Source organism: Macrobrachium rosenbergii, chromosome 22 (assembly GCF_040412425.1).
Source record: "Macrobrachium rosenbergii isolate ZJJX-2024 chromosome 22, ASM4041242v1, whole genome shotgun sequence".
NCBI classification, from domain to species: domain Eukaryota; kingdom Metazoa; phylum Arthropoda; class Malacostraca; order Decapoda; family Palaemonidae; genus Macrobrachium; species Macrobrachium rosenbergii.
The window spans coordinates 16,024,342-16,051,123 of NC_089762.1; the positions used below are offsets into that span (position 1 = coordinate 16,024,342).

The window sequence follows — 26,782 nt, forward strand, 5'->3', positions numbered from 1 at the left end:
GGTTTTCTGAAACATCCAAAGTATCTATTTCATATATTCATTCACTTATTTTTTCATTGTTATTTTCCTTCACTTGTAAACCATTTTCTTTCCTATTGGATATTTAGCATGTCACATTAATCTTAAGCTTCTCCCAGTTACCCACATTAGTAATTTAGCCAAATTTATTGCCAGTTATCACATGCTGGTTTTTATAAGAACATCCTGTAAGAATGATAGGAATGCACATGTCTTATTTATAGACAAATATATTTCCCTATTTCTCTGAGATTTCCATTCCTTTCATAATTTTAATAAACCAGCTATCTTTTGTTTTCCTAAGCCAGCTTAATAGTTCTTAATAGTCCATGCAAGGATTTGTGCTTCACAAAACCCAGCACTCAATCATGTGTACTGTGGCCTGTTAGGAGATTTACAAGTTTTCATGACTTTGATTGAAAGACTTTAGGGCAATGTCTTTTGTAGAAAAAAAATATTTCACTTTCACCACAAGCAGATATTTTACCTTATAAACTTAACAGTTTTATACTAGTGTTATTGACCTGTTGGCATTCAGTACTCAAGGTAGGGGAGAAAATTTGAAATCTCTGCTACGAGGAAACAGAATTATTACATTGCTTGACCCTATTTGTTTCTAGAGATTTAGACCATCGTTTTGTTTACTTTTAATATGCCTTCATTATACCATCATTAAGACAATCTTTCTTTCAATTTTATCAGAGTGGAGATCTTCAGTTTTTTTAGCAATAAAGCAATTTGGCAATTTGCTGTGCTCACGAAATGCCTGTAAATCTGTAGTTTCTTTCAGAAATGCCTGCCTGGCCCACTGGAAGATGGCCAGCCAGCTATGTTTTGTTTAAATTTTCCCTGACAAAATCCTTGAGTTGTTTCTTCAAGATACCAGCACCTCATGTAAGGGGGAGACCAACCTTTTGACAAGTGTCCACCTCTCTCTCTCTCTCTCTCTCTCTCTCTCTCTCTCTCTCTCTTATTGATTGACTGATTGACTGATTGTGATTGGTTTTGAACAAGACTTGGCTAAACTGAGTTTATTGGACCCAGTGAAGGTTGTTGCAGAACTCAAGTATATCTCCTATGCTGTCAGCTTGAATTTTGAAACTTGAATGTTTTTCCCACTTTGAGTTCTTTCTTATGTATTGCAGCTTCAACTGGATTGGAAACCAGTGTAGTGAATGATGCATGAAAGTCATTGAGTCAAGTAGTGATTGTGCATCTAGTCATTGTAGGATTGAGCTTGCTTGTGCCCCATCAAAGAAGTTTCCGTAGGTTTGCTTTGCATAAAATTTCATTGAACTCCACTACAAATGCAAATTGCAGAATGACTTCATCACTCAGACTCTTAAGTGCACCATTTACTGTACTGGTTTACAATCCAGTCAAAGCTGACCATACACTATGTTGTGATGGTAATTTCATATTGGAAAGACTCAAAGGAAAAATTTTAAAGTTTCAAAATTCAAGGTGAGAACATAGGAGCTACTTGATGTGAAAGTTTCAAAAAATAACTTTCAGTATGTTCACCAAAACTCAATTTTACCAAGCCAAGTTCAAAGTCCAAAACTCAACTTTACCAAGCTAGGTTCAAAATCAATTTCTCCCGTTCAATCAACTGATCGAGATAGGGAAAGATGTGGGTACTGATCAAAAGCTCATATTTGCTAGTACAGTATCTTGAAGAATCAACTTTAGCACTGTATTTTACATGTTAGGAAAAGTTTACTCCGGTACTGGGGTAGACTGTCCATCTTTCAAAGGGTTGACTGCGCAGTACTGAGAGAAATTGAAGATTAGTCGGAGGACTTTAATGAGTCGATCAAGCTGATCAATTTGTAACAAAGCCAATGGTCTCTACTCTGTAAAAATCTAAAGATGAAAAGGATAGGCAATGATGGTGTAATGGAGGCTCATTAAAAGCAAACAAAGCAGTATTGTATTCTACTTCTCTGAAACTTAAATTGGCTAAGATCTATTCATAAGAAAGCCATTGCTGGGAGAACAGTTTTCTTAACTGCAGCTTTATGGAACAATAACTTCTCTATGAACTACACTATTTTTCACAGCAACCAAATGTTACAATTTTTTACAGTTACAATTTCATACACTACAAATTTTTGTAACTGCATCTCATGATACACAGTATCACATGATGAGAAAATCAATCAAATCCTTTAATGCTTTATTTTTCAGTAACTGACATTCACTGTTCAGTCAGTGCATAAGACGCTTAAAATTAGTTGCTGCTAAAGGTGGCATAGTTGAACTATGTAATGAAGTAAAAATCATAAACTTACTACACTTCCTTCCTTAATGTTACATGATCAGCACAGTTCTGTAAACTGTAAAACATTTCTCCTTGATGCGGAGTGAAAATGATGATGCCAGAAAAATCATGATGGGAAAAAATCTGTAAAATCTTTTTTTTGATGAAATTAACCTAAATGACTTTCATACAAAGGAAAGAATTGGGTATGAAATTTACTGAGGGAAAATTCCAGTAGCAAACCTTTCATCAAACAATAATATTATTTGTGAACTGTTTGGATGTCCACCTGTATCACCCTCTAGATATGTCTGTAAAGTCACTAGGATAGTATGTAATCTATGAGGGACAACATTTTATAAAGTGTTCAAAAAAGGATTTTGACAAAGGAAAATTCTATTTCTGGAGAAGGGCCCGTGTCACCCGGTGAAATAGTCCATTCAGCACTTATTTCTAGGTAATTCCGTTGCTAGATACCAGAGAAAGCTAAATGAAATACTGGAGTTACTACCCCCAGAGCGAGCTCCACTAGATGGAGTCGTGTATGGAAAAGGGTGAACTACAAAAACACGGAACCTTGTCCTATAGAGATTCCCAATGTCAAAAGTCCCAACGAGAGAGGTGCCGATACAAGCCCATGCACTACTCACGGACTGTATACAAGGCAACACTAGCCGCATTCCATGTTAGCACCCACCTCACTAGAATGAAGCTTATCAAGGGAGGAGAGAATGAAAAACAGGGTGGGTCACCCGGGTGACATGGGCCCTTCTCCAGAAATAGATTTTCCTTTGTCAAAATCCTTTTTCTGTATCAGGGTCCCGTGTCACCCGGTGAAATAATAACAAAGAAATAAACATCATTCTTATGCTAGTAAAGACTTAAATAGAAACGTTGAAAACTAGGAGAATTCTACCCTGAACATTAGTAAGGTCCTCTAAGTTCATGTAATGAAAATAATGTAAGTGGTCACCGTCTAAGATCATGAGCTTAGAATAGCACCTGAATAGGCTTGTATTAAGAAAATGCTTTCTGCCTAATAGCAGACCCAATGACAGTGCCCCCTCCTTTTTTAAAGGAGAGGACCTGACAAAATTGCGAGGTCCTGTCTAAAAAAGCCTGCAAGGAGAAAACTGGACACAGAAACAGACCTTGTAAAAGGGGAGTACTTTCCAAGGTGACCACCGAAAATGAGGACCTTCAATTGTAGATAGAAAGTTAGGGTGAGGAATTCACAACACTACCCCTGATGAGGGGGCAGACAGTACAGGAAAACTAACACTAGAAGCTAAGCTGATTAAAAATTTTTGGGACTTCCTTAACAAGGAAAGGTAAGAACAAGATGATTGTTGGTTACCGAAGCTAACTCCGATACATTACTCAAAGACCAGGAAACCGAATGTGGACGGAGTACTGTTCTTAGACGAACACAGACCTTAGGGATGAAAGTTAAGAGCCTGTGAGTCTGGTTCCAACAAAACACTTTCCTCGAGGCCAATGCAGCCGCATCAGTACTGTAGCTTCGAAAACTATGTGAAGAGTGCTAGTTACTTAACTGCAGAACCATACTGCAGTAGAGTAGGATCCCTTAACTGATTTCAGGAAAACAGTAATAACAGGACCAATATCAGTTTCCTCCTAAACTGTAAGATTCACAAAGACCACAAAGCCAGGACATCAGAGTTTGAGGGGGGCTGACGCAGGCTGAGTTTATACCAGACGGGACAGCTTGATAGTTTGTGGCTGAATTGGGTTGCAAACAGACCTACTTCCAGGCCCAGGAAAAGGTCACAAGACTACCTGAATGACGCTCCGTCTAAGGACTATTCCGACACCAGGGGAGGCCCTGGATAGGAAAAAGCAGTGACCTTTTGGACCCCTACGAGAAGGGTGGTAGACAGAGGCACCTGCATCTGTTGGTTATGGAGAAGAATGAACCATAACCTGAACGAAGCAATTCGAGTCCAAAACCACTTGTTTACGGCGCACTATTGCTGTTTTGTTCAGAACCAGCCTAAAGGAAACCTCTTGGGGGAAGAAGTTTCCCAAGGACAGGAAGACTGTCACCGCCCCCAAAGCGTTGATATGGAACTGCCGGAACGTGACCGACTAAGTACCATGTACTTCATTGGGCCAAAAATATCCACCTCACCCGCCCAGAGAGGTGACGGTGTGGAATACTGAGGCCGGAGGGGAAAGCTGGAGAGGAACTGACTTCGGTAAGCACTTGATAGTTGTGCAAGGCCGGAGGTCACTATTCAAGCAGGAGGAATCAGGAGACACGTCCTGACTCCGTCATAACCTGAAACATAAACTCCAGCTTTGACTTCAGAAGGAGAACCGTCACTGAAGCAAACTGGAGAAAACCCAAGACCTTTTCTTGGGCACGGTGAGAGGTATGCTTGAGTTGATGAAATGATAGGACGTCCTTGCTATCTCTTTCCGCTTCCACTGGATTCACAACTACGGAAGGCTACCCTCCTGAATCAGGTGGGATTCCTTCCTGGTTACTTAGAAGCCCAAAGACTCTAGAAACCGATTATAATGACCGGCGCCCTCAGGCAATTCCCGACGCTGGGTGCCCAAATGAGCCAGGCAACTAGATATGCAGCTAGCATAGCCTCCTAATACTGGAGCTGTTGAACTACGGTATTGTTCAAACTGGCAAAGACTCTGGAGCCGCATTGAGGAGGGCATGAACCTGAAGGGGTACGCCTGCTCCCCGAGTCTGAATCCCAAGAAGGGATAGGACCTTTCTGCAACCAAGATGTGAAAGGAAGGCGTCGGAAAGGTCTATAGAGGTGGTTACGGCTCCACGGCGCAGTAGGATCCGAACCCACAAGACTGTAAGCAACCGAGACTTGCCGCATGAATAAGGAAAACAAACGGGACACGCCCGGAAAAATTTTCCAGTGGAAGGGAACTTCCTTGGCAGACTGAAAAAGCCTGACAGGCCATTCACAAAGACCCCCAGAACTCTGGCCGGAGGCTGATTGAACCTGATTTGGGGGAGGGAACAACAGTCCAGCTCCACCCCGGGCCCTGATAACTATACTCTGGGCCCAGGAACTGAAGTTCCAGTGGCCCCGAAAATGGTACAGCCTCCCACCCATATGAGAAATACTACAGGAGGAGGCTTGATTGCCTCCCGTGAAGCGAATGCCATCCCAATTTCTCGGAGAGGAGTAGGATGCTTCCTGCTCCTATGATAACCGAGGGTCAGAGCCTCTGGCCAAATGTCTAGTGAAAATTCTTTCCTTAGGTTTTCGTATGAAGCAAAGAAAACTCCGGCGGAGGCACGTGGGGGAGGCAGAGACACACGGGGGTGTTACAAGGGGCTGATGTGTTGGCTGAACCCGCACACATCGAGGTGGAGGCTGGAAGTGAGAGCTGACGGTTGTCTAGGGGCAGACACCTGAAGAGCCTGCACCACCGCCTGAGCAGGGGGGCTCTTGAACTACATGAACTTCTTGCCAGATTTGGGACAGGTCCCGGCAAGATCAGACCGTTTCTGCTCGTAGGGTAGACACCCATGAGAACGGAGGCTCTGGGTAACATTAGTAGCCCCAGACGGGCCGTAACAACGCCCACCTGGGGAAAAGATTAATTCTCCAGGTGAAACTGTTCATAAGATTTTTCAGCTCAAGGCGGAACGGGCAAGCCTGACTTACACCCTGTTTCAGCTTCCGAAAATTGACTCCGGAAGCTTAGGGGCTGTACACTGAATAAATTAGAAGCGTAGTCCGGGGTTAGAAGATTCACTGTGAATGTATCTGTGATATCTGTCTCCCGGAAATGCCTCAGCGATACATTTTCAAAACAAGCCTGTTGATAAGAGTGGCTACATTCGGAGCACAAGGGGTAAGAAACAGGGCTCTCAAAGAGAGCACGGTAAGACCCCACAGCTGGCGTGAACTTGGAATTCTCCGCCTGCCACTCCGTAAATACTAATTACACACCACATACACTTATGTGAATGATATTTTTAAAACAAAATGTAATTAGCAAATTTTTAATGTAGCTAAATTAAATATTTTACTGTGACGGTAGTTGCAAACAATATATATTATTTACTCACAGCAACACATCCTTACTCATTTGTTGATACTAACCCCTAGTAGCTCATGCTGTGACACTTCAGCATTTTTCAACTTTCTGATCACTAGAATTTCCATGCAAAATTATTTTTCAGAAACATTGTTGGTTGTTATTCTTTGTTTACTCTAGTGTTCGTGCATTGTTTTTTCATTCACCAAAAGATTATTATGCAGTAGATTTGAAAACAAGTATTTTTTTTTTTATATTGATTTGGATACCTACAATCTTCCCGTCATGCCTTCATCCATCCTGAAAATAACAAGGAAGAGGCATGATATTGTCATCCTAAGTTCTCTAAATATAACATTCAGTATGTATGACTTAAGATTTTTAAATAATCTTTACTGGTAAAGTAATGAAACCCCTTACTGTATGCCTAATTAATACATTATTAAATCAACTTTCCCCTTCAAATTAGGTAAGAATCATGTTGTCATGAAAAGTTTGCTTATATAAACCACCCCTCTCTCTCTCTCTCTCTCTCTCTCTCTCTCTCTCTCTCTCTCTCTCTCTCTCTCTCTCTCTCTCTCTCTCTCTCTCTCTCTTGTGTATGCATTATTTGCAGAGAATTACAAGCGAAGGTGGATGTGAATATATGAGATGAAATTAATGTGACAAATTGTTCATTTTAGATTAAACTGGCCATGTTCTAGTGAGAGCCTTTGCTCTGTAACATAATACTAGTGGCAAAGACCTAACCTAGTCAAATTTTACAATCAGAATCCTTAACAGATTAGTCAGTACTTGATTCATTGCTCCCATTGAACATGAACAAATTGTGAAGCACTTCATGTATTATAATATTTTTAGTTAATAATTATGTTGCAGTCAAGGGGAATAAAAAATTGGACAGATTGTAGTATGAAGATACAAAAAATAATATTTTCTATAACTGAATTAATGGGACTCTTAGGCAAATAGAATGTCAATGTTTAAAGTGGGAGTACCTTCCTACAGAATTTGTAAATGTGCCACAACACTTTTTTTTCTGTTATGAGATTTATTATACAGTATATTCAATTTATATGAATTTTTATCATTAATGTGGGCTGGTGCTATCATTAAATACTAGGACCAGTTCATGAACCTAGTCCATTCATGCTCAGGAATAATTAACTACCTGTACTTGAATGTTTCAGGACATTTACTTTCCTTAAAATTGAAAATATTTAGGTGAATTATTCAGTGATGAGAATGAAGTTAAACCCAATGATGCAAAACTAAACTGCCTTTGTTTATGAAAGCAGTTTGAGCAAAAACTCCTTAGTAACTGAAGTCCCTAACATCTAGCTGAGAAATGTCTCAGATGATCCATGCAGACTGGGTAAACCAATATAAAAGGTAGTACAATTCAAGCATGAGTAAATTAGTGAAATGAATTAACAATATATAATTTTAAAAATTATTTATTGAAGGTTTGCCTTGATGGCCAAGTACCAAGGAACAGTGGGTAGATAGATATACTGTATATAGATGGGTGCAGTGAGAGGAAAGTCAATATAGTGAAAGAGGAAATAGATTGTGATTCAACAAATAAAAGTGTAGCAGGGGACTTTGGTGTTGCCATAAAAATTTTATCAACTTAATGGGAATTAGTCAGTTTGGTAATGCAAAAGGAAAACTACACTGTCATCAAGAGTTGCTAGTATGATACTGTGCAATATATTATTTCATAATATATATTTATCTTTCCCTCTTCATTATATTGTATTCTTCCTCTATAACTGTGTGAATCACAGTCTGAAAACAGAGGGTAGCATTAATAAGAACAAAATTTTGACAACTTCAATCACTGCTAATCTAATGCAATTTGGGATATGTCGAGGAAAGCTGAGGTTTGTGCATGAAGAGCCTTAATTTAATGATTGTTATGGCATCATAGGAAATCAGCTTTCTTAAAAAAGATTTAAATAAACTCTTAACTATGTTATTGTTATGGCATCATAGGAAATCAGCTTTCTAAAAAAGATTTAAATAAACTCTTAACTACGTTATTAACTCCACTTGACTTCTTTTTCTAAGATTAAGTGTTTTCAGTCAGGGACAAAATGGTGCAACATTGCCATGCTCTATTGCTGTATAAATTATCTTGTTGATATTGTAATCCTCATTCATTCTCTCTACTGTATTTTGTAATTTTTTTAGAGAGTGTTAATGTGCTATTTTAAATTTAAAGGCAAAAAATCCATGAAACCTATGCTTATTAAATAAATTTACATTACAAAGTGTACCCAGGACTTTGCTAGTCATCAAGATGGTACGTTATATTACACGACTTACAGAGCTAAGAGATCTAATGACTTTGTGTAAAAGGAAGTGCCTTTTTACTTCAAAGAAAACTCAAATGAAAAATTTCCTAGACTTTCTTGTCTATTCTTTGAGAAAATGGTAATGAGTTCTGCATGATATTCCTAAATGCTTGATATGTACCCTTCCCAAATCATGCTGTACTGACCTCACTCATTTGCCCTGTTAATGTACAGTGAAGGACATATTTATTCCTGCGTGTGGATGGACAGATATGCTGTATACATATTTATCATATCTTTTTCCTATCCATTACTAATAAGGATACTGTATTTCATTACTTTTTGCTAGCTCAAGTATCTCAAGTATGTCCAAAAAATTTGATATCAGGAGGAATTTTTTAAGCAACTTGTCATATTTTTATTTTTAGTTCTGAGAAAGTTTACTTAAGAATGTAAGACATTTTTAATGCCAGATGGTATACTTTAAAAAAATGAAAGTCTCACTCCTAGCATATGCCTATAGTAAGTGTTCTTTTAAACGTGTGAGGAATTTCTCCTGATAGGAGGTACACTGAAGACCCCAGCGGATGCTGATGAAGAATCTTTGCAAGCAAAGTGGGTTGGTGACTTCTCAGAGCTCACTTTAAGAGGCAATGACATTTTCCCTCTCATTCAGAAAGCAAAGCAATTTTGGATGAAGCGAGAGGAACCATGGCACCCAACATTGCTCCCAGTCAATAAACCATATACCAGACTTCTCCTTAGACTGGTGATTGCAATTCGTAAAAGAGTAAAGTAAGTGAAATATTTTAGAACCAAGTGTGACTGTACAACGATTATTTATCTTTCAAGATTGATACTGTAATAAGAAAAATACTTTTTTGTAAATAAATTCCAAAACTTAAAACTTCTATTGCATATACATCAACAGTAATTTCAAGTGGCTTGTTATTTTCCCACAGCAACCGAGTTTGCATTCTAACAAGCGATAAAACAGCAACTCACCTTCCAGTGACAGAAATTAATCCAGTGAGATCAGTTCATTCAACTTTAAGAAAATACATGACAGTAAGTACATCATAAATTCTTATTAATCATGTGTGACATAGGACTTAGCCTGTACCTTGGTGAGCTCTGGGTGACATTTGTCAGTTAAATCTTTGTACATGACGTATTACTGTGTCCTGTTCCTTAGTATTAAAGAAATTTTAGGGGTCCAAGAAAACAAGAGGAATTATTTTTCATATCTTAAAAAGTGCAATATATACTTTCAGGAAATATTTGGATCAGATTTGCCACCGCACAGACCTCAGGGTGTCCTTAGTGTCGAAATGAAAACCAGCTCCCCTAGTGGCAATCATGATGGCACCTGCATAACAATTCTTGTTCCAATTCGCAAGGCTCTTGAAGATGTTCCACTTATTGATAAATATTCATGGATTGAATTAAGCAAACCTTTAGGTGAAGACCTCCTCACCCGTATGGGGAAGAACATGATTGTACCCTTGAATGTCATACGGTAAGATCAGGAGATGTTCTAGTTCTTCCCACTTGTATCATGGCTACTTCAGTGGGTCAAGATGAAGGATAAGGGAGCCAGTTACTGGAGGCTGTGGTTCAATTACAAGGCTCATAATATTCATGAATGGGTTTGGTCCTTGACTCTCTCTTCCGTCTCCAAGATGTCATCCTTGATTCTAATCAAGGTGATGTTGTAAAGGGCAATTTAGGTACTTAAGTCTATTCTTGTATCAGATATATTGCTTTTACTGTAAACATCCATGATGACTGCAGAATGCATGACCTGGCTGATAAGCTTCAAGAATCTCTGTTGAATATTATCTTTGTCTTTAAAACTTGGAGTTATTTTGGCTGTACTGCTCAAGAAATTATTTTCCAGTTTACCTCTAATGCATCCATCTGACTTTTATTATGGCAATTTTGACTTAACGTTTTTACTGTATTGTTGCTTGTAGCCATCTGTTGTATGAATGGTTTTCCTGACGTCATATTTATCTGTGATCAATATAGAAATTATGGCTTTTATTGTTGAAAGTATGTTGAATGTTTATCTGTTCATCTGTAAAGTTTTCATTGTTCATTATTGACTTGAAATATAGTCATTATAATGTTTGTGACTTTTAAGTCTTCTTTATTCAGTGAATTACATATACAGTATATAGTTTTATAGTTAACAATACAGGGTAAAATTAGAGTACTTGACTGATTAATATTTAAACAATTTCAGTCATAAATTTAGTCAGTTATATACTTTGTTGACTCTTAAATAGGAAAGGTCACACCTGAGACAGTATCATTCTTGATGCATGCAAATATGCCATTCATGATAATTTTAGCAGTATGGTCATATTTCATTCATTATTGTGCTTATAATTCTTATGGAAGTAAGATTATTGAGACACTATTTGAGAGATAGAAGTATGACTAAAAGAATTTTCTTGTGGGTATGTTAAAAGGAGTACAAATTTAATATAGTAGAGTACAGTACTCATTATTTTACTTATTTTCTCAGCACTTTAGATATTGCACCTTTTTGGCATAAAGGGAAGAGTAAGCTCTTTTCTTACTGTATAGATGATTTGTTTTGTAAATATATTTTTATAGATGAAATATCTTCCATTATCTAAGTTGCAATAACTGCTGTACCTCATTTAAGGTTAAAGATCTTAGTAATAAGGTCATGAGGTGTACTTTTGTTTTGAGGAGTGGAAAGATGTGTTTGACTGATTGTTTTTGGATTGTTGTATTGTTGCCATCCTTTAGAGTCTAAACTATGGCTTTAATCATGCCTTATGTATACTGTAATGTAATGTAATCTAGTAAATACTTGAGCATTACTGTAATGACTTGTTATGATATATAGAGCTACATAAGACTGTCAGAAAATGAAGGAAGAATAATGATCAGCAGTGGTGGGTTTACAAGTAGTGACTGTATGACCTGTGTAAATTTGATCAGTGACACATGTTTCTATACTGCAGGTTGTTAGAAAATTCATCCATCTTATTGACATTTCTTTAATCTATTTCCTTCACATTTAGCATGACTAACTTGGGGAGTAATTGCCTTAACTACAAAATGCTCAATTACATACAGTTCAGAATATCATTCTTATTTTTCTCACAAAAACTAAATCATCCTTCTTTTGGTTTGTTGTGCAGTAATTAGATGTGAGGTCTTTTAAATTATTTTTTGTAAGAATGAGGTTATAATCCATGAAGGAGCCCCATAAATGTCAAGATGCATTAAGAATATCTCTGCCATTACCTCAAAAACCTCACAGATGGAACTTGTTTGGTTTACTATGTTTGGTAAGTGATGGGAAACTTATTTCCTACCATGTTGGTGTCAGTTTGAATTCAAAATGGTTTTGCTTGAGAAATTTTGTATCAGTGGATTTTAATGGTACTTTGAATTTCATCCATTACTAATTAATATCATAATGAGAGTTGTTCAACTGTTTCTACATATTTGTTATATATGTGATTTGCCCTTTCATTTGGAAAATGAACAATGTTTAACTCAGTGACTGAGTGTTTAGTGGGTTAAAGTGCTATTTGATTTATCTCCAAGGTGCTGCTGAATAAGCAGACATATCATTAGCTCTTCTTATGTTGAGTCATTTGCATGTGTATTGTAAATTCTTACCAAAGGTTTAGACAAACAGATTGAAATAGAAGTACTGTACTTGTTAGTTGTGTAGCTACTTGCTGCAAAATGTCACTAAGTATTCAGCTGAGTGCATATCAAGTAATTAGCTCACCAAACTTCTATTCCTTGTTAGGACACCAATAAACTCTTTTAAGTACACAAGGTCTTCTAGTTTTCTTGAAATTCACATGACAAATACAATGTGTATGTATAGTAACTATATGTGTAGGTAAGGGTGTGTTAATGACCTCACAAAACTGAGAGAAAATTGAGATTAGCATTAGCAGCAACTGATCTTGAATCTCCAGTAAAGATTTAGTAAGTCAGGACCTATTCTGAGTGGTTCTTCATGTTCTGAAAAACATTACAGAGAGCATATTGAGCTTTCATATTTTTGCTGGAATCTCACTGACCATACTTAACATAACAGGATAGGCTTTAGAGGATAATTTTTCATCAGGAATTTTAGTACAGGTACTGGGTCAGAATAGTATAGAGATTCTTGAGGCATCTTGAGTCCCTCTGACTTTTGGCCTCTTTGGGCCATGTATTACCTCTTAATATTTGAACAGTTGCAATGGAAAATGTAGTGGAAATTAAATAAATGATTTTTTATGCAAAATAAATTTCAAGCCATATGGAGAACCAGCCACCTGATATTTTATGGCATCTAATGTCAGGTGCCTACAATATTAATTAGTTTAATCACTTTGTAGCAAACTATTCAACTTCAGGTAGAAGTTCCAGTAATCACTCAGTCATTCGGACAGATGGGTCAAAGGGGGATACTGATATCTGCAAAGACTGAATAATATGTAGTAAGTATACTTGCCTATGCTAGGCTACCCCAAAATCATAGCCTAGCCTGAGTCAATAAAACCTACAGAATCTAAAGAAATAAGAACAATATAACATTACCTACTAAAAACACCCAAAACTACAGCACTTTAGCAGGCAAAATTTCTCACTCCAGACCTTCATCATGATGGCTAACCTACCAAAACCACATACTGTATTCATAATGAAGTCTCTGTATCACCACATACACAAACTAACTATACTAAACTGCCCTGTACTAACAGTACATTTTCTAACAAACCTATCTTCTTTAGTTAGCAAACTGTAAGGGGAGCTGTTGTAAATAATAGGAAATGTTTACTCTCTTTGACTTCACTTAACTGACTCTTGAATGAATACAGGTGCCGACTCAACATTACAAGTGCATTGTACATATTGTTTGTATGTTTGCACAGTAGTAAGATATATGCAGCAGGTAAGGTACAGTACTATCCAACAAGTGTCTAATGTGACTAAAAGTTAGAATGATTGCACTAAACAGGTTGATACCATTCATCTCTCTCTCTCTCTCTCTCTCTTTCATATATTTTACATATATATATATATATATATATATATATATATATATATATATATATATATATATATATATATATATATATATATATATATATGTATACCCAATTTGTACTACAGAGTGTTTAGTATCACTAAAATCCATGAATGAAAATTAATATACATGTATACAGTATATATACTGTAATGTATATATGTATATGTATATACATATACATATACATATACAGTATATATATATATATATATATATATATATATATATATATATATATATATATATATATATATATATATATATATATATATATATATATATATATATATATATATACAGTATACTGTATATATATACTGTATATATATAATATAAATATATATTAACTTTAGTATCACTTACACAATTGTTCTGTGCATTAATACAATTACTAACAGGACCTCATTAAAACTGGGTGGTATCTAGCAGATATTTATTTATGAAAAGTTACAAGCTTTCCAGGACTAACGGTCCTCATTGTCAAGTATCCGTAGAATGGCTGGACACGTAGTCCAGCTGTATATATACAGTATGTGTGTGGGGGAGTGGATTAAAGTCTTGTTTTTCCAATTCCATATGCTGGCTTCTGTATATATATATATATATATATATATATATATATATATATATATATATATATTATATATATATATATACACATATACACATATATATATCTAATTATATATATATATATATATATATATATATATATATATATATATATATATATATATATATATATATATATATATATATATATATATATATATATATTGTATATACATACATATATATATGTATGTGTGCAAGTCTATATATATACATATATATATATATATATATATATATATATATATATATATATATATATATATATATATATATATATATATATATATATATATATATATATATATATATATATATATATATATATATATATATAAAAAACTTACCCTCTCAGTAAAAGGGGAATCCCAATCCCAGAGTGTTCCAGTAAGTCTTACTGGTTTGGCCCCTCTAAACCGAGTGAATCGCCTTTCATAAGCACCCTTCGGACTTAGCCACTTTTCACAATACACAAACTAACACACTTTTCCTTTGACACTTAGAATCCGATTATAACCAGACCAAACTTCTAGAAGCTTTGGTCCAGAACAGTGATGGAAAGTTCCGCCCGCCCCACGTGCCGCAGACACTTGCTGTATCCAAAAGTGACTGTACTAAAGGTGCTGAATTAGCAGATGCCCAGCTCACATACCTTCCATCTGCGAGATCGTTGATTATTGCAAGAGTTCGTATGTCGCAGGCACGTACATAAATACAGTACCCAAGTACACCAGTACACACACACACATATATATATATAAATCTTTTTTCTCTGTGCAACAGGGCAATTGAGATGTTAGTTAGAGGTGGGATTATGATAAAAGATTTCAGGTTTGCATATCAAAGAAAAATGCAAGTTATCTTAAAAATGTGTGACTTGGTCCCACAGGAATACAAACTCTTATCTTATATGTAAAAACCCACTCCTTAGGCATGGGGAATTGTCTTGAGATCATGACTGTTTTTGATTTCCCACCTAAAAATTTCAGATTCCCAGTCACATAAGTGAGCAGGGGAGGGATGACTCTGGTAACCTCCTTTAATTCTTGGCATGCGTGATGTCAAAGATGATAGGGCCTTGTGCCAGAGTGTAGCTTGTTGCAGCTACTTAGGTTTCCCATGTAAGAAGGGAACACCAGCTCTAGTGCACATGCACACACCTGATAGAAGAAGGATGGAATGAGTCATGTCTACTGAATAACGAAAGGCAAAGATTGGAAGCTGTATTGAGTAACTCACCAGCTATGGGCCCAAGCATTGGGAATATGTATGGCCATTGTCTATTGGAGGAAGTAGAAAGGAGGGAAGAGTACCAGTCATCCTTCGTTCAAACTGCCATTCATCACTGTAAACTTTAGGTAAAATGCTATTTTGTCTAAATGGACCATAGATAGCTATATGGTTGAGCAGCCACCACAGGTTATAAGGAAAATGTATCCATGGACTTGTAGGCAAAATCCCTTAGGTAGAAAGAGTTGAAGGTAGTTTGGAGGTGCCACATGCCTGCCCTCAACACCCTTGACACTGACAAGTTTCTCCTGAATGACAGAGATGGGGCAGTGCCCCTGACTTCATGAGCCCTCCAGGGATATAGAGTTACCACCCTCACCAGACAACTTGTACGTCCACTAGATGACTTCTGTAAGTTAGAACGAGACTGAGTTCTTGGATGCTCCTTTCTTGTGCTAGCTGGTACTAAAACAGTCAACAACACTCAGGTCTGAGATGTCAAGTCCTGTGTAGGTAGTAACATAAAACTCGCACAACTCTACAAGTCTCAAAGGGAGGGTATTGAGAAAGACTCTTACCTCTCATCATGAACTGATGGGTCTGAGTTCTTTTGATGAACTCAGAAACAAACGATAAAGAGAAAGATCCCCATCCCTCCAAGTACTGCACTAAGTAAGAGAGGCAGTGCAATTTACCCACTCTTCACTGATGTTAACTCCAGCAAGAAAACAGCCTTGAGTGTAACATCTGTCTGCAGCCTCTCTCAGGGACTTGTAAAGGTCCCTGGATGAGACCACGAAGGATGAGCATAAAATGCCTTCTGGAGGCCTGAGTTAACGGGGCAGGTAAAACAGTCTGAAGCTCCTGAAGAGGCAGAGGTCTGTAGCGCAAAGGCGGAAGACCTGGGAAATGGTTAAGCACTAACCCCTAATTTCTGACACTGAGAGGAGAGCCTATCATGGCAGGGGGAGACTAAAAGCTTTGTGATTTGCTGAAGAGGGCTATGACCAGAAAGATACCCCTTTGACAATGCCAACTACAGAAGATGGCCCACATTGCCTGGTAAATATCTGTAGTAGATCTGATGGTACCAGACATCTCTCCTGCAACTCTGTGAGCTGCAAAAACAGAATGAGAGAGGTAGTTCTCTTGGCGCATCAACAAGAAGACATTGCAGATCTGGATACCATTTGGCTTGCAGCCAAAAGGGTCATTCTGAGACCGGGAATGACCAATTACTTGGTTTATCATTCAGTGGATCAGGCAAAATGGGAGAAAATTGTAAAGATCGAAGGTATCTTCCACCACAGCCCAAAGGTCTGACACAGGAAAGCAGAACACTGGGAGCTTACTGTTTAGCTGTGTGACAAACAGGCCAATCACTGGGATTCCCCAAACCTCAAACAGTTTCTCTGCTGGATGTAGGTGCATTGTCCACTTTGTCCCCACAGTTTGCCCCTGATGCCTGAGCTGGTCAGCCAGCACATTCTGATAGCCTATGATGTATCTGGCTGACAGCTTAATAGCATGGTGAGCCACCCACTCATGCACCTGTCTTACCAATGTGCAAAAGTGGTGGGAGACTGCACCCCGAATTGATGTATGACACCAGGGCTGTGCTGTCATCCATTAGCACTACCAAGGGTCCCATCACTAGTCCCAAAATGCTTGCAGCACTAACAGTGCTACACCCATCTCCAGGATGTTCATGTGCAGGCAAGAATCCTCCCAGATTGACATACCTGAGAAGAATGAGCCACTCAGGTGTGCACCCTACCCCACCTTTGATGTACAGTAACTCAGAACTAGAGCAACTTTGGAGAGGGTAGTTCAGTGGAATTCCCAAGAGGGCTCTGGCATTTAGCCACCAAGAGAGATCCTCCGTCATTTCTAAATCAATGGGATGACAAGTGTTGGAGGACTGATGGAGAGACAGGAACCATACTGAAACCTCCCTGAGGCTGTTGATGTGAGTGTTGTGGATGGACTCTCACTGACACTTCTGGTTTTTATGTATGAGATTGTACTTCTAGTTTATCACAATCCTGAGATCATGACAAAATAAGAGAAGGCAATCTTGATCTGTTAGCAATTTCATCTTGAAGCAATTTCATCTTAAAGAATGCCAAAATCAGCCAATCCTTGAGATGCCATAACAGACAGAGCCTCAAACTGAACACTCTCTCTCTCTCTCCTAGGTATTGGCTAGGGCTGGTACAGGAGAAGTCAAAACACTTGCACAGTTGGTTAGTAGCAATATTACCGCCACCGGGGATCCTTTGCAGTAGATGATAATCCACTTGCACATCCTGCGTAGCAGTGATGCCACCAAATCATTACCGCTCCTTTTTGCCGTCCCTCTTCCTCCTACTCCTGGATCTTCCCTTCCTAGGAGGATTAGTTCCCAAAAGTTTCAGAAACCCATTCATCCTCATTTGAGGAAGAAGAAGCCAGTAGGGATTTGTCTCCTTTTGAGCACTTCTGTAAAATCTGGCCTACCCTAAATATTCCAGGAGGTCTGTCACTGGCTTCCTTCCTTGACTCTCTGGTAGAGGAGAGGACAGACAAGCTGATGTGTATGTTGCTGCATCTGCATTTCCCGTGGCTGCTTCATCTGCTGCAAAGGATCCCCGGTGGCAGTAATGTTGCTACTACCCAACTCTGCAAGTGTTTTGACTTCTCCTGTACCAGCCCTGACCAATATCTAGGAGGTGGAGGTAAGCAAGATGTCTCAAGGGAAAATGAAGAAATATTTTTACCATTCTTCCCCATCTCCATTGTCTTCCTCACCATTGTCTTCTTCATTCGGCTCATCTTCATTGTCCTCCTCCTCCCTAGACTCCCTTTTTATGCGCAGGAGGAAGAAGAAGGGGATGTCCAAGGCCTTGTCTAAGAAGCACAGGAGGATTTCTTCCTCTCGCTCTTCCTCATGTGCCAGGTTGCCACAGCATGACCATCATACCTCAGGAGAAAGGGTTGTCACTACCATGCATGCGCACTTGGACAAGAGGACTGCCGCCTTGCCATCCAGCCATGTGCTCTTGGGCTCACACTGGATTGGTTCTGTGCATCCCTCTTGCTCTACCTATACTGGGTCTGTAGATCAGGTGCAAGCTCGAGGTTAGAGTAGCCCTCCCTATTGCCTCTGTTGATTTGCAAGGGGATGGGCATGTGCAACCTGTTTGCTGTTCTGCATGTACATGGTCTTTGGATTATGCAAGGTCAAGCAACAGGACAGGTTCTTCCTCACATTCACCTTTGAGGGTACATATAGGGGAACTAGCAACCCCTTCTTGTTTGGCACGTCTTTGCTTTCCAGGAGTTGTGAGAAAGATCTCCTTTGATCTCATCCACCTCTAGTGTGTGAAGTTCAGTGCGCAGGTGCTGCAACTTCTCATTCTTTCCTGGTGTCTTCTTAATTGGTGGTAACCAAGTATAGAAGCAGAGGGGCAACATGATCAAGGTCTGAACTCCATTTGGACTATCCTGTAGTACATAGTCTGGCCTCTCCTGCAAAAGGCTCATGCAGCGCTGGATGGGTTCAAGAGTGAGACAGAGCAGGAGACTGCTGTGGCCTCCTCTTCTCCTGAAAAGGAGGTAGCTCAAGCTTTAGAGGGTCCTTGGACCTTGAGGGCCATTCCAGCTTGCACCACAGGTTGCTCTTGATGTAAAAGATGATGGTTGTATCCCCATAAGAACAAATTGGGGGCAATACTGTTATGAAAAAATTGTTATAAATAGTATAGGATAATATTAATTAGGACAATGTGACCGTGCTTTCCTTGTGTGTTGCCAAATCTCTGTTTACTTTGAGGGGATGGAAGGAGGAAAAAAAAATTTTAGTTTTGGGTCAGTAGCACTGGGTCAACCCATTCCAGCATAATAATGAAAATAAATTCATACGTACTTACATTTTTTTTAAAGAAGACCAATATGAGAGGCAGACAGGGAGAGAGTACTTCCAATTTACATAGATTATACTGTACTTCACAGATATAAAGTTGTGAGAAACCTAAGCAATATGAAAAGCATAAGAACACCAAAGAAAAACCTAATTAATAAAAGAAGACAAAGTAGCCTTACAAATATTGAAAATTATTTAAATATAAAAAAAATGCTGTCTAAAATCATGAATTTACATGACTTTAAATTGCCACAGCATGACCATCATACCTGACCTTAAGGATTAGATCTATTTCACTTCTTCATTTCACTACACTGTACAGTATTAGTAACTTCTTTGGAGGTACTTCAGATTGATTCAGGGAAAATGACAACTAAATTTTTTAAGAGAAGGAGAATTCTTTACAGAAAGGTTACATGTACGCAGAGTGTGGGTGAGATCCAAAAGACTGTGACCACACATCACAAGCTCCCAATTCACCTCAGTTAAAGGCAAACCTACTCTAAGCTATTTTTGCCAAAAAAATCTGGTAGCAGATTCCACTGAATGAAATGAGATTCTAAGTAAAATCTGGTAATTTGTAATAGGTTTTTCTCTAAAAATGATTATGTTCAAGATAAAAAAGTGTGTCATTGGCAACTCCATGTAATGATAAGGTTGCAGTGTTTTTGGAGATGAAGAGGCTGTAAAAAAAAGTGGGATATGAAGTACAGAATGTCACACAGTAAATATAAAAAGAACATAAAGAGTGATCTGCATGGAGTACAGGCATGGAAGCTATACCAGAACTGTAGAAGACCTTGTAGTGTATTGTAATGGTAAGCAATGGAAGGAAAATATATGGGTGGAGCTCTAGATGAATAAAACAATTAGTACAAGTCTTTATGATACAGTAAAAACCTAATGGCTAGATTTGATTAGAGGGAAATTTCATTTATCTGGTTTTCAGATACAAATCTGTTGGGATTAGAGAGCATTCTTTCTGGAGTTTCATACAAGTATTTGTTCATGAAATTTGAACCACATATTTTATCATGCATTGAAAAACAAGCTAACAATATAAGGATAACATAGCTATTACAGCACTTGGAATATGAGGTGATTAAAGGGTAATGAGTAGTGTACCACATAAACGTTATACATATTACTTTATAAAGCCAATTTTAAGTCTCATTTTTATATTTTTTCATGTGGATTTTTCTAATAAGCTTTTTGGTTAATAAGCATAGGTGAAATATAAGTTTCATTAGAGAATAAAAACTTAGAAATGGTAAGCAGTGATTTTGAATGCTGCCTTGGTTGAAATATGATGGTCATCTACATTTGATGATATGTATTGAGTTTCATGATTATAGTGCTGTATTTTTATAGATCATCAACACCAATTTTTCACGTGGTTACTACTGTAAATGTTTATGTAAATATAAAGTAGAAAAGCATCAAATGATTGCTTTCTTGTGTATGCACTTTTTTTCCAAGTGTCTTATGTCTTCATTGATGACATATTTTTTTAATGCTGTCACTGATTTGGTTAATCCAGTGAAATGATGATGGCACTAAAATTCTGGAAAAGACTTGAAGGTTTGAAATGTAGATTTAAAAGTTCTCATTGACTTGAAAATTGTGTCTAGAAATAATTTCTGTTAGAACTGTAATGATCTTTTTGATTTTATGCAATATCTTGGTGGAAATGATGCAACTGAGGTGAGGAGCCATTTTTGTTTGTAAAATAGTTGTATTAATGAATGCAGTTACAAATAAGGTCCTAATTTGAATGGTATACATCAGTTTTATTGATACAAACTAATATGCATTGGAGTGTTGCTTCATGTTGGCAATCCAATACACTTCTTGTTAGTATTTCTGAGTCATCTCATGTTTATTTTATTTCAGTATGCTTAGTATATAGCAGTTAGCTACTAAACTTCACTATTCTCATATCTATTTGTAATATTTTTACTTGCCATTTTTCCTATTATGTTTTTAAAATCCATGTTAATGCTGAATATATTATGAGGTATTTTATTATTTATTAGATTTTATCATTCCACCACCTCACAAAACTCTCAGTGTTGCTATATTTCTCTCAGTAAATGGTTTACTTCAACTTTCTTGGAAACTACTTTGAGTAAATAGTAGATTTTGTAGTTATGACTTAGCAGAGGATTGATATTGGTCATCTTCTTAACTTTAATACAATTCCTTACAATCCTTAAAGTGTGGCATTTTAATTTGTTTCTTAAACTGACAGAAGTTTTATTTTGTGCTTCTTCAGTTTTAAGTAGCTCAGAGTTAAAGATTCATCTGGTGATTTAATGAGAGTTGTGTCACACTAATATTATAGCATAAAGTAATTTTCCAATCTTTTATATTAAACTATATGAATGCATTGAGAAAATTGACTCTTAATTACATTGATTTTTTGCAAATTTTCAAATGAGATAAGAAGGAAATTATTCTTTTGTGAATAACTGGTTGCTTTTGTTCAGGGCTCCTCTTCATTTTTCAGAGTGTCAACCCTTATCAATTGAGCTTCTTAAGGTCGCGTCACTTCCCCTGACACCACCAGCAGATGAAATCCGTTTGCGGTCAGTCCTTACACTACCACTACTACCACTACAACAACTACTACTACTACTACCACTACTACTACTACTACTACTACTACTACTACCACCACCCTTCTTCCTTCTGCCTATCAAGAATGCTGGATGTATTCAGTACACATGGTCTTTTGTGGCACTTTTTTTCCCCCCGAGTGACTTTTCATAGGTACACTGATGAGATTGGAAGGTTTGTGATAAATTAGAGATCTAATATAGAATGTCTCTAACATGCAAAAATTTTAGAAATTATGTTTTAACTATCAAAAGTATTGGCAAGTAAGCTTTCTAGAATGTAATGCTTTCCAGAGAAAAAACAGTGCCACCTGTAGTGTATTTTTCTTATTGTAGTTTTCTGTTATAGTAAATTAAAAGTACTGGATTGCTTTTGAAAACAGTACAATTGCTATGCAACTTTTTATGGCACCCTTTGCCCAAAGACAGATGTTTTTAGTATAGTTCACAACACAAACTCACTGCTCAGCATGCATGGATTGTTAAAGACAGTATCACTATGAATCAATAATTCACTAGTAGGAGTTACTAGAATATGAAATGATGACATTTAAGCTAAATCACAGATTCTTTCAGCAGCAAATGTTAAGCACAGTGAACCATGTTTTAACTTGGATGTATTAAATAGTAAGGTCCCAGCTGAAAGCGGATTTAGCACAGGTAATACGACATTAATCAATCAATAGCACTGTATGGCAATTAAATTTCTTGGTTCTTTTTGATTTTTGTCTAAACTTGTACTGTAAACTGTCCATATCAGGCTTCTGAACAAAACCAGCTGTCATTAAGATAGATGATTCAGGGTGAAATTGTATTAGTAAGCCAGCATTACGAGAGGGGTTTTAAACTCCCAGAAACTCTTCAGCACTTTAGGAAAGCTGTAAGTTGATGGATTCTGCTACTTATTGTGAGAATTCAAGTCCAGTGTGCAGACGATTGCTATTATTGGTCTGGTGGTGAAGCTGAACTCAGCTATATTGCTGCACAATGAGTACTGATGAGAAGACTTTATTTTGGTTAACAGTTTGATCTGTAACTCTTCAATCCATCTTAGTGAACATTTGCCAAATGGTAAGTGTACACAGGAAAACTGCATGAAAGTAAACTAATGTTTTTTCATGTAGTTTACCTTTAAAAGTGTTTCAGTGTACTTTTAAAAGGTACTTTAGTGGGATATGTGTGTGATATAGTGTAGTATTTTTTCATATTTTCTTTGAATGGTCTTTTAAAACAAGTTGCTTCTAAGATTATTAGATTATTATTATTATTATTATTATTATTATTATTATTATTATTATTATTATTATTGTTATTATTATTATTATTATACAAATATTTATTTTTCAGTTACTGGGAATCTTCTGCTTAGTAAGTTGGAGAAGTCAAGTAAGGAGATTCCAAGTGATGGTCATGGTGATCATTTTGAGAGTTAAGGCTTCATTACATCTAGGGCATTTAGTGTTATTCAACTCTGCTGAATTCTGTTTGTTGGTAACAGGCTTTGGACATAATGTGTGAGGGCTTCTGGAACAACTGCAAGACAATACTGTATGATGAAACAAAACTTTGTCAATTTTTTGGTCTGAGTAATGCCTGTACAAAATTATCAGCTGAAATTTTCAGCTTGTTCCTTCAGCTTTCATTTTAGCATTCACTTTGAAATAGATAAAGTTATAGAAATTATACTGGATGCACTGTTCCATCAAAAAACTTGTCTGTGTGTGTGTCTGTGTGTGTGTATGTGTATGATCCAAGGTTTAGTTCATGCACTCCCTGACCTAATGTGTTCAAACTATCTTCACACCTGATTTTATAATTATGGTAAAAAATAGGGTTGCATTTGCAATATGATTAATTTGGCCTTCAAGAGGAATATCATTTCTTGAAATATATCCCCTCTATTGTACCAGTTACCTAGAATAAGAACTATTTATTGCTTTTTTATTTTAATCTTTCTTATTACATTTTAGAAACTTTATTTTACTTTTATATTTTTTTCTCATTACATTTCTAGTGATTTTTATTCTTGCAAGGTGTAACTCCAGTTGTTCAAAAAAGATAGTGAAATATCTTTATCACTATTCTTTATTATACCAGTCACGGTCATAATTTCAAACACTCAGTTAACATTTTAGTCACTCCTTTTATATCGAAGTCATAGATAAAACTGGTGACTATAACAGTTTTGCAAACCCTCACATAAAATATAGTCTGACCACTGAATGTTTAAATAGATTCTCAGTAATTGCAGGTTAAGTGCAAGTGAAAATCATTTTGTTTCTTGTGAAATTTGGTTTGAACATATTTTATCTTTTACAATGATGAACAATTTTCCCTAGCAGGGTGTTCCTGTAGGAAAAAGCAAAACAGCGTCATTGCCTCATATGCAGTTCTAATCATTGAATTGTGGATGAATATCATATGTAGGAAACTTTCATAAAACATTAACAGCATCATATACTTATGCAGAAGGTTCTTCTGAAAGAGTTGAAACCTCATGTACACACTGTACCATTCACCTCTATCTTGCATGCACTCTCACTCTTTCTAAATCAGGGTCAGCAGCCTTCTGGAGAGAGCAGGCCATACAGCTGTCCAGTGTCTTGGAGGAGGGCCATGACATCAGCGTACTAAAATAATATGATAATTGTGAATAAAATGTGATAAAACCACAATATCTAACGATGTTGTTAAATCAGGGTTGCCATTGGTTTTTTAAACCAATTTGTCCGAATAGTAATAATACTTAATACTATTTATGCTAAAAAATTACATAAACAATAATTATTATCAAATACAGATACCTACAGTTTTTTTATTCCCAGACAACAAACTCAAACAAAAATCTTTAAGGAGGATACAAAGTAACTTTTCCAAGGATCGCTTAAAGCCTTAAACTAGGTAACAACTGTTAGTTAATTAGTGTCCATGTGTTAAGTTGGTGGGCCGGGGGTTGCCGACACCTGTTCTAAATGTTAAGGCCTTTCTTTCAAATACCTTTTTCACTCCATCTACTTGGCACTTTCTAAATCTCCCTCTCTTTTTCCTATCACATTCACCAACCTATCATCTCTCTGTTCCCTCCACTTGACTGAACCATCTCAGACTCCTCTTCCACCTGTACTAATCTTTTACCACTTTATGTATCTCCACATCTCCCACCGCCCTTCAATTCATTGCTGTGGTATATATACTCAGGCAAGCAATCCATCTTAAACTTACTCTTATTTCATTCACATTCAAACCCCACTCGTCTCTTCCATAAAGGAGGGTTGGCTCAAGTTTTCCTTCATATATTCTCACCTTGGCTTCCATAGACACTGCAAGTCTCTTCCAACTCTTTTGCACACACCATGCTACCTTCCTTGCTTCACCTAATTACTGTTTCACTCTTCTTTCATCCTTACATCATCTGCTATCTTTACTACAAAGTACCTGTGCAAATCAAGTGCTTCTATTCTTCCATTATCTGTATTCTCAATCATGGAATGGCTGCTTATAAGGATTTCATGAAAGTAGCCTGAAGCTGTTTGCCAGGAATCTGTGTATCTAGCCATGCTACACACCTGGATACTCTCGAATGTCATCAGGGGGCTACATTTAGACCTAAAAGCATTGAAATGATCGCATGGCCCTTAGAGATACACTGTTCATCAAAAGAGCTTCTGTAATGACATGATAAAAGTGCAAATATTCTTCAAGAAATAGCAAGTTAATTTATATAATTATTGACTTTGGAATACAACTGACATTGCATTCCCGCATGATTGTGTTGCCTAATAAATAGGGTATCCAACTACTGACACAAACAATTTAGGTTCAAGTACTATTGCAGACTGACTTATGAGCTCCTTTTGAATATTGTTTTACCTGCTTTCTCGACTCTTACCATAATATAAATGGACAAGAAGGTATAAAATCCAAAGTAAAATTCTGGGAGGATTTTGCTCTGCAATGACCTCAGAGACATGATCTGTACGAAGAATTGTTTGATGGTGCAAGAATTGCTTTTTTTTTATGAAGCTGTTTGAGACAGCAATTTGACCTGCTTCAGCAAGAATCAAGAATCTTTCTCATTTGAATGGTTAATAGGAATACGATGTAGTAAGTAGCAAAACTTCGAATTGTTGAACACAAAAGATATGTAAGGAATTTGGAGATTGACTATTCTGTTTTAAGTAGCAACAACTTATTATATTTCAGAAAAGCATATATAATTTCTCTCTCTCTCTCTGTAAATGCACACACACATCACATATATATATATATATATATATATATATATATATATATATATATATATATATATATATATATATATATATATATATATATATATATATATATATATATATCACACATTACCACGGGTAAAAAATAAGAGGCGAGGTGTGGGTCCTGACCAGTTTCGACTTTATTTCCAAGCCATTGGCGAAGGACTGATACAACCATTTGAGACTACAGATCTACCCACAGGCGGGTGTGAAGGTAGGAGTGGCCTACAAAACTCATTTGGCTAAAAATCACAATATACAGTACTCTCAAGGGACAATTGTGATTTTTAACCAAATGAGTTTTGAAGGCCACTCCTACCTTGACACCCGCCTGTGGGTGGATCTGTAGTCTTAAACGGTTGTGTATGTTCGTCAGTATTTGTGACTTCTAATACCATGCATCAGTCCTTCGTCAATGGCTTGGAAATAAAGT

The 26,782-nt window shown here is 36.9% G+C and overlaps 1 protein-coding gene across 4 annotated transcripts in view; it reads left to right on the forward strand.

Moving 5' to 3' along the window:
- Positions 1–24,878, forward strand: part of LOC136850601 (8-oxo-dGDP phosphatase NUDT18) — a 64,645-nt gene extending 39,767 nt beyond the window's left edge. The window contains exons 5-9 of one of the 4 annotated variants that reach the window (XR_010856664.1): positions 9,192–9,423; positions 9,591–9,696; positions 9,903–10,147; positions 21,967–23,146; positions 23,423–24,878. Coding sequence is in view for 2 of the 4 variants with exons in the window: in XM_067124281.1 (XP_066980382.1) it covers positions 9,192–9,423; positions 9,591–9,696; positions 9,903–10,147; positions 23,423–23,444 (605 nt within the window). In the remaining 2 variants the exon portion in view is untranslated. Of the gene's footprint in view, positions 1–9,191; positions 9,424–9,590; positions 9,697–9,902; positions 10,148–21,966; positions 23,320–23,422 lie in introns of those variants that run through there. The other 3 variants (XR_010856665.1, XM_067124281.1, XM_067124280.1) reach the window with 3 other exon arrangements.
- Positions 24,879–26,782: the final 1,904 nt, after the last annotated feature.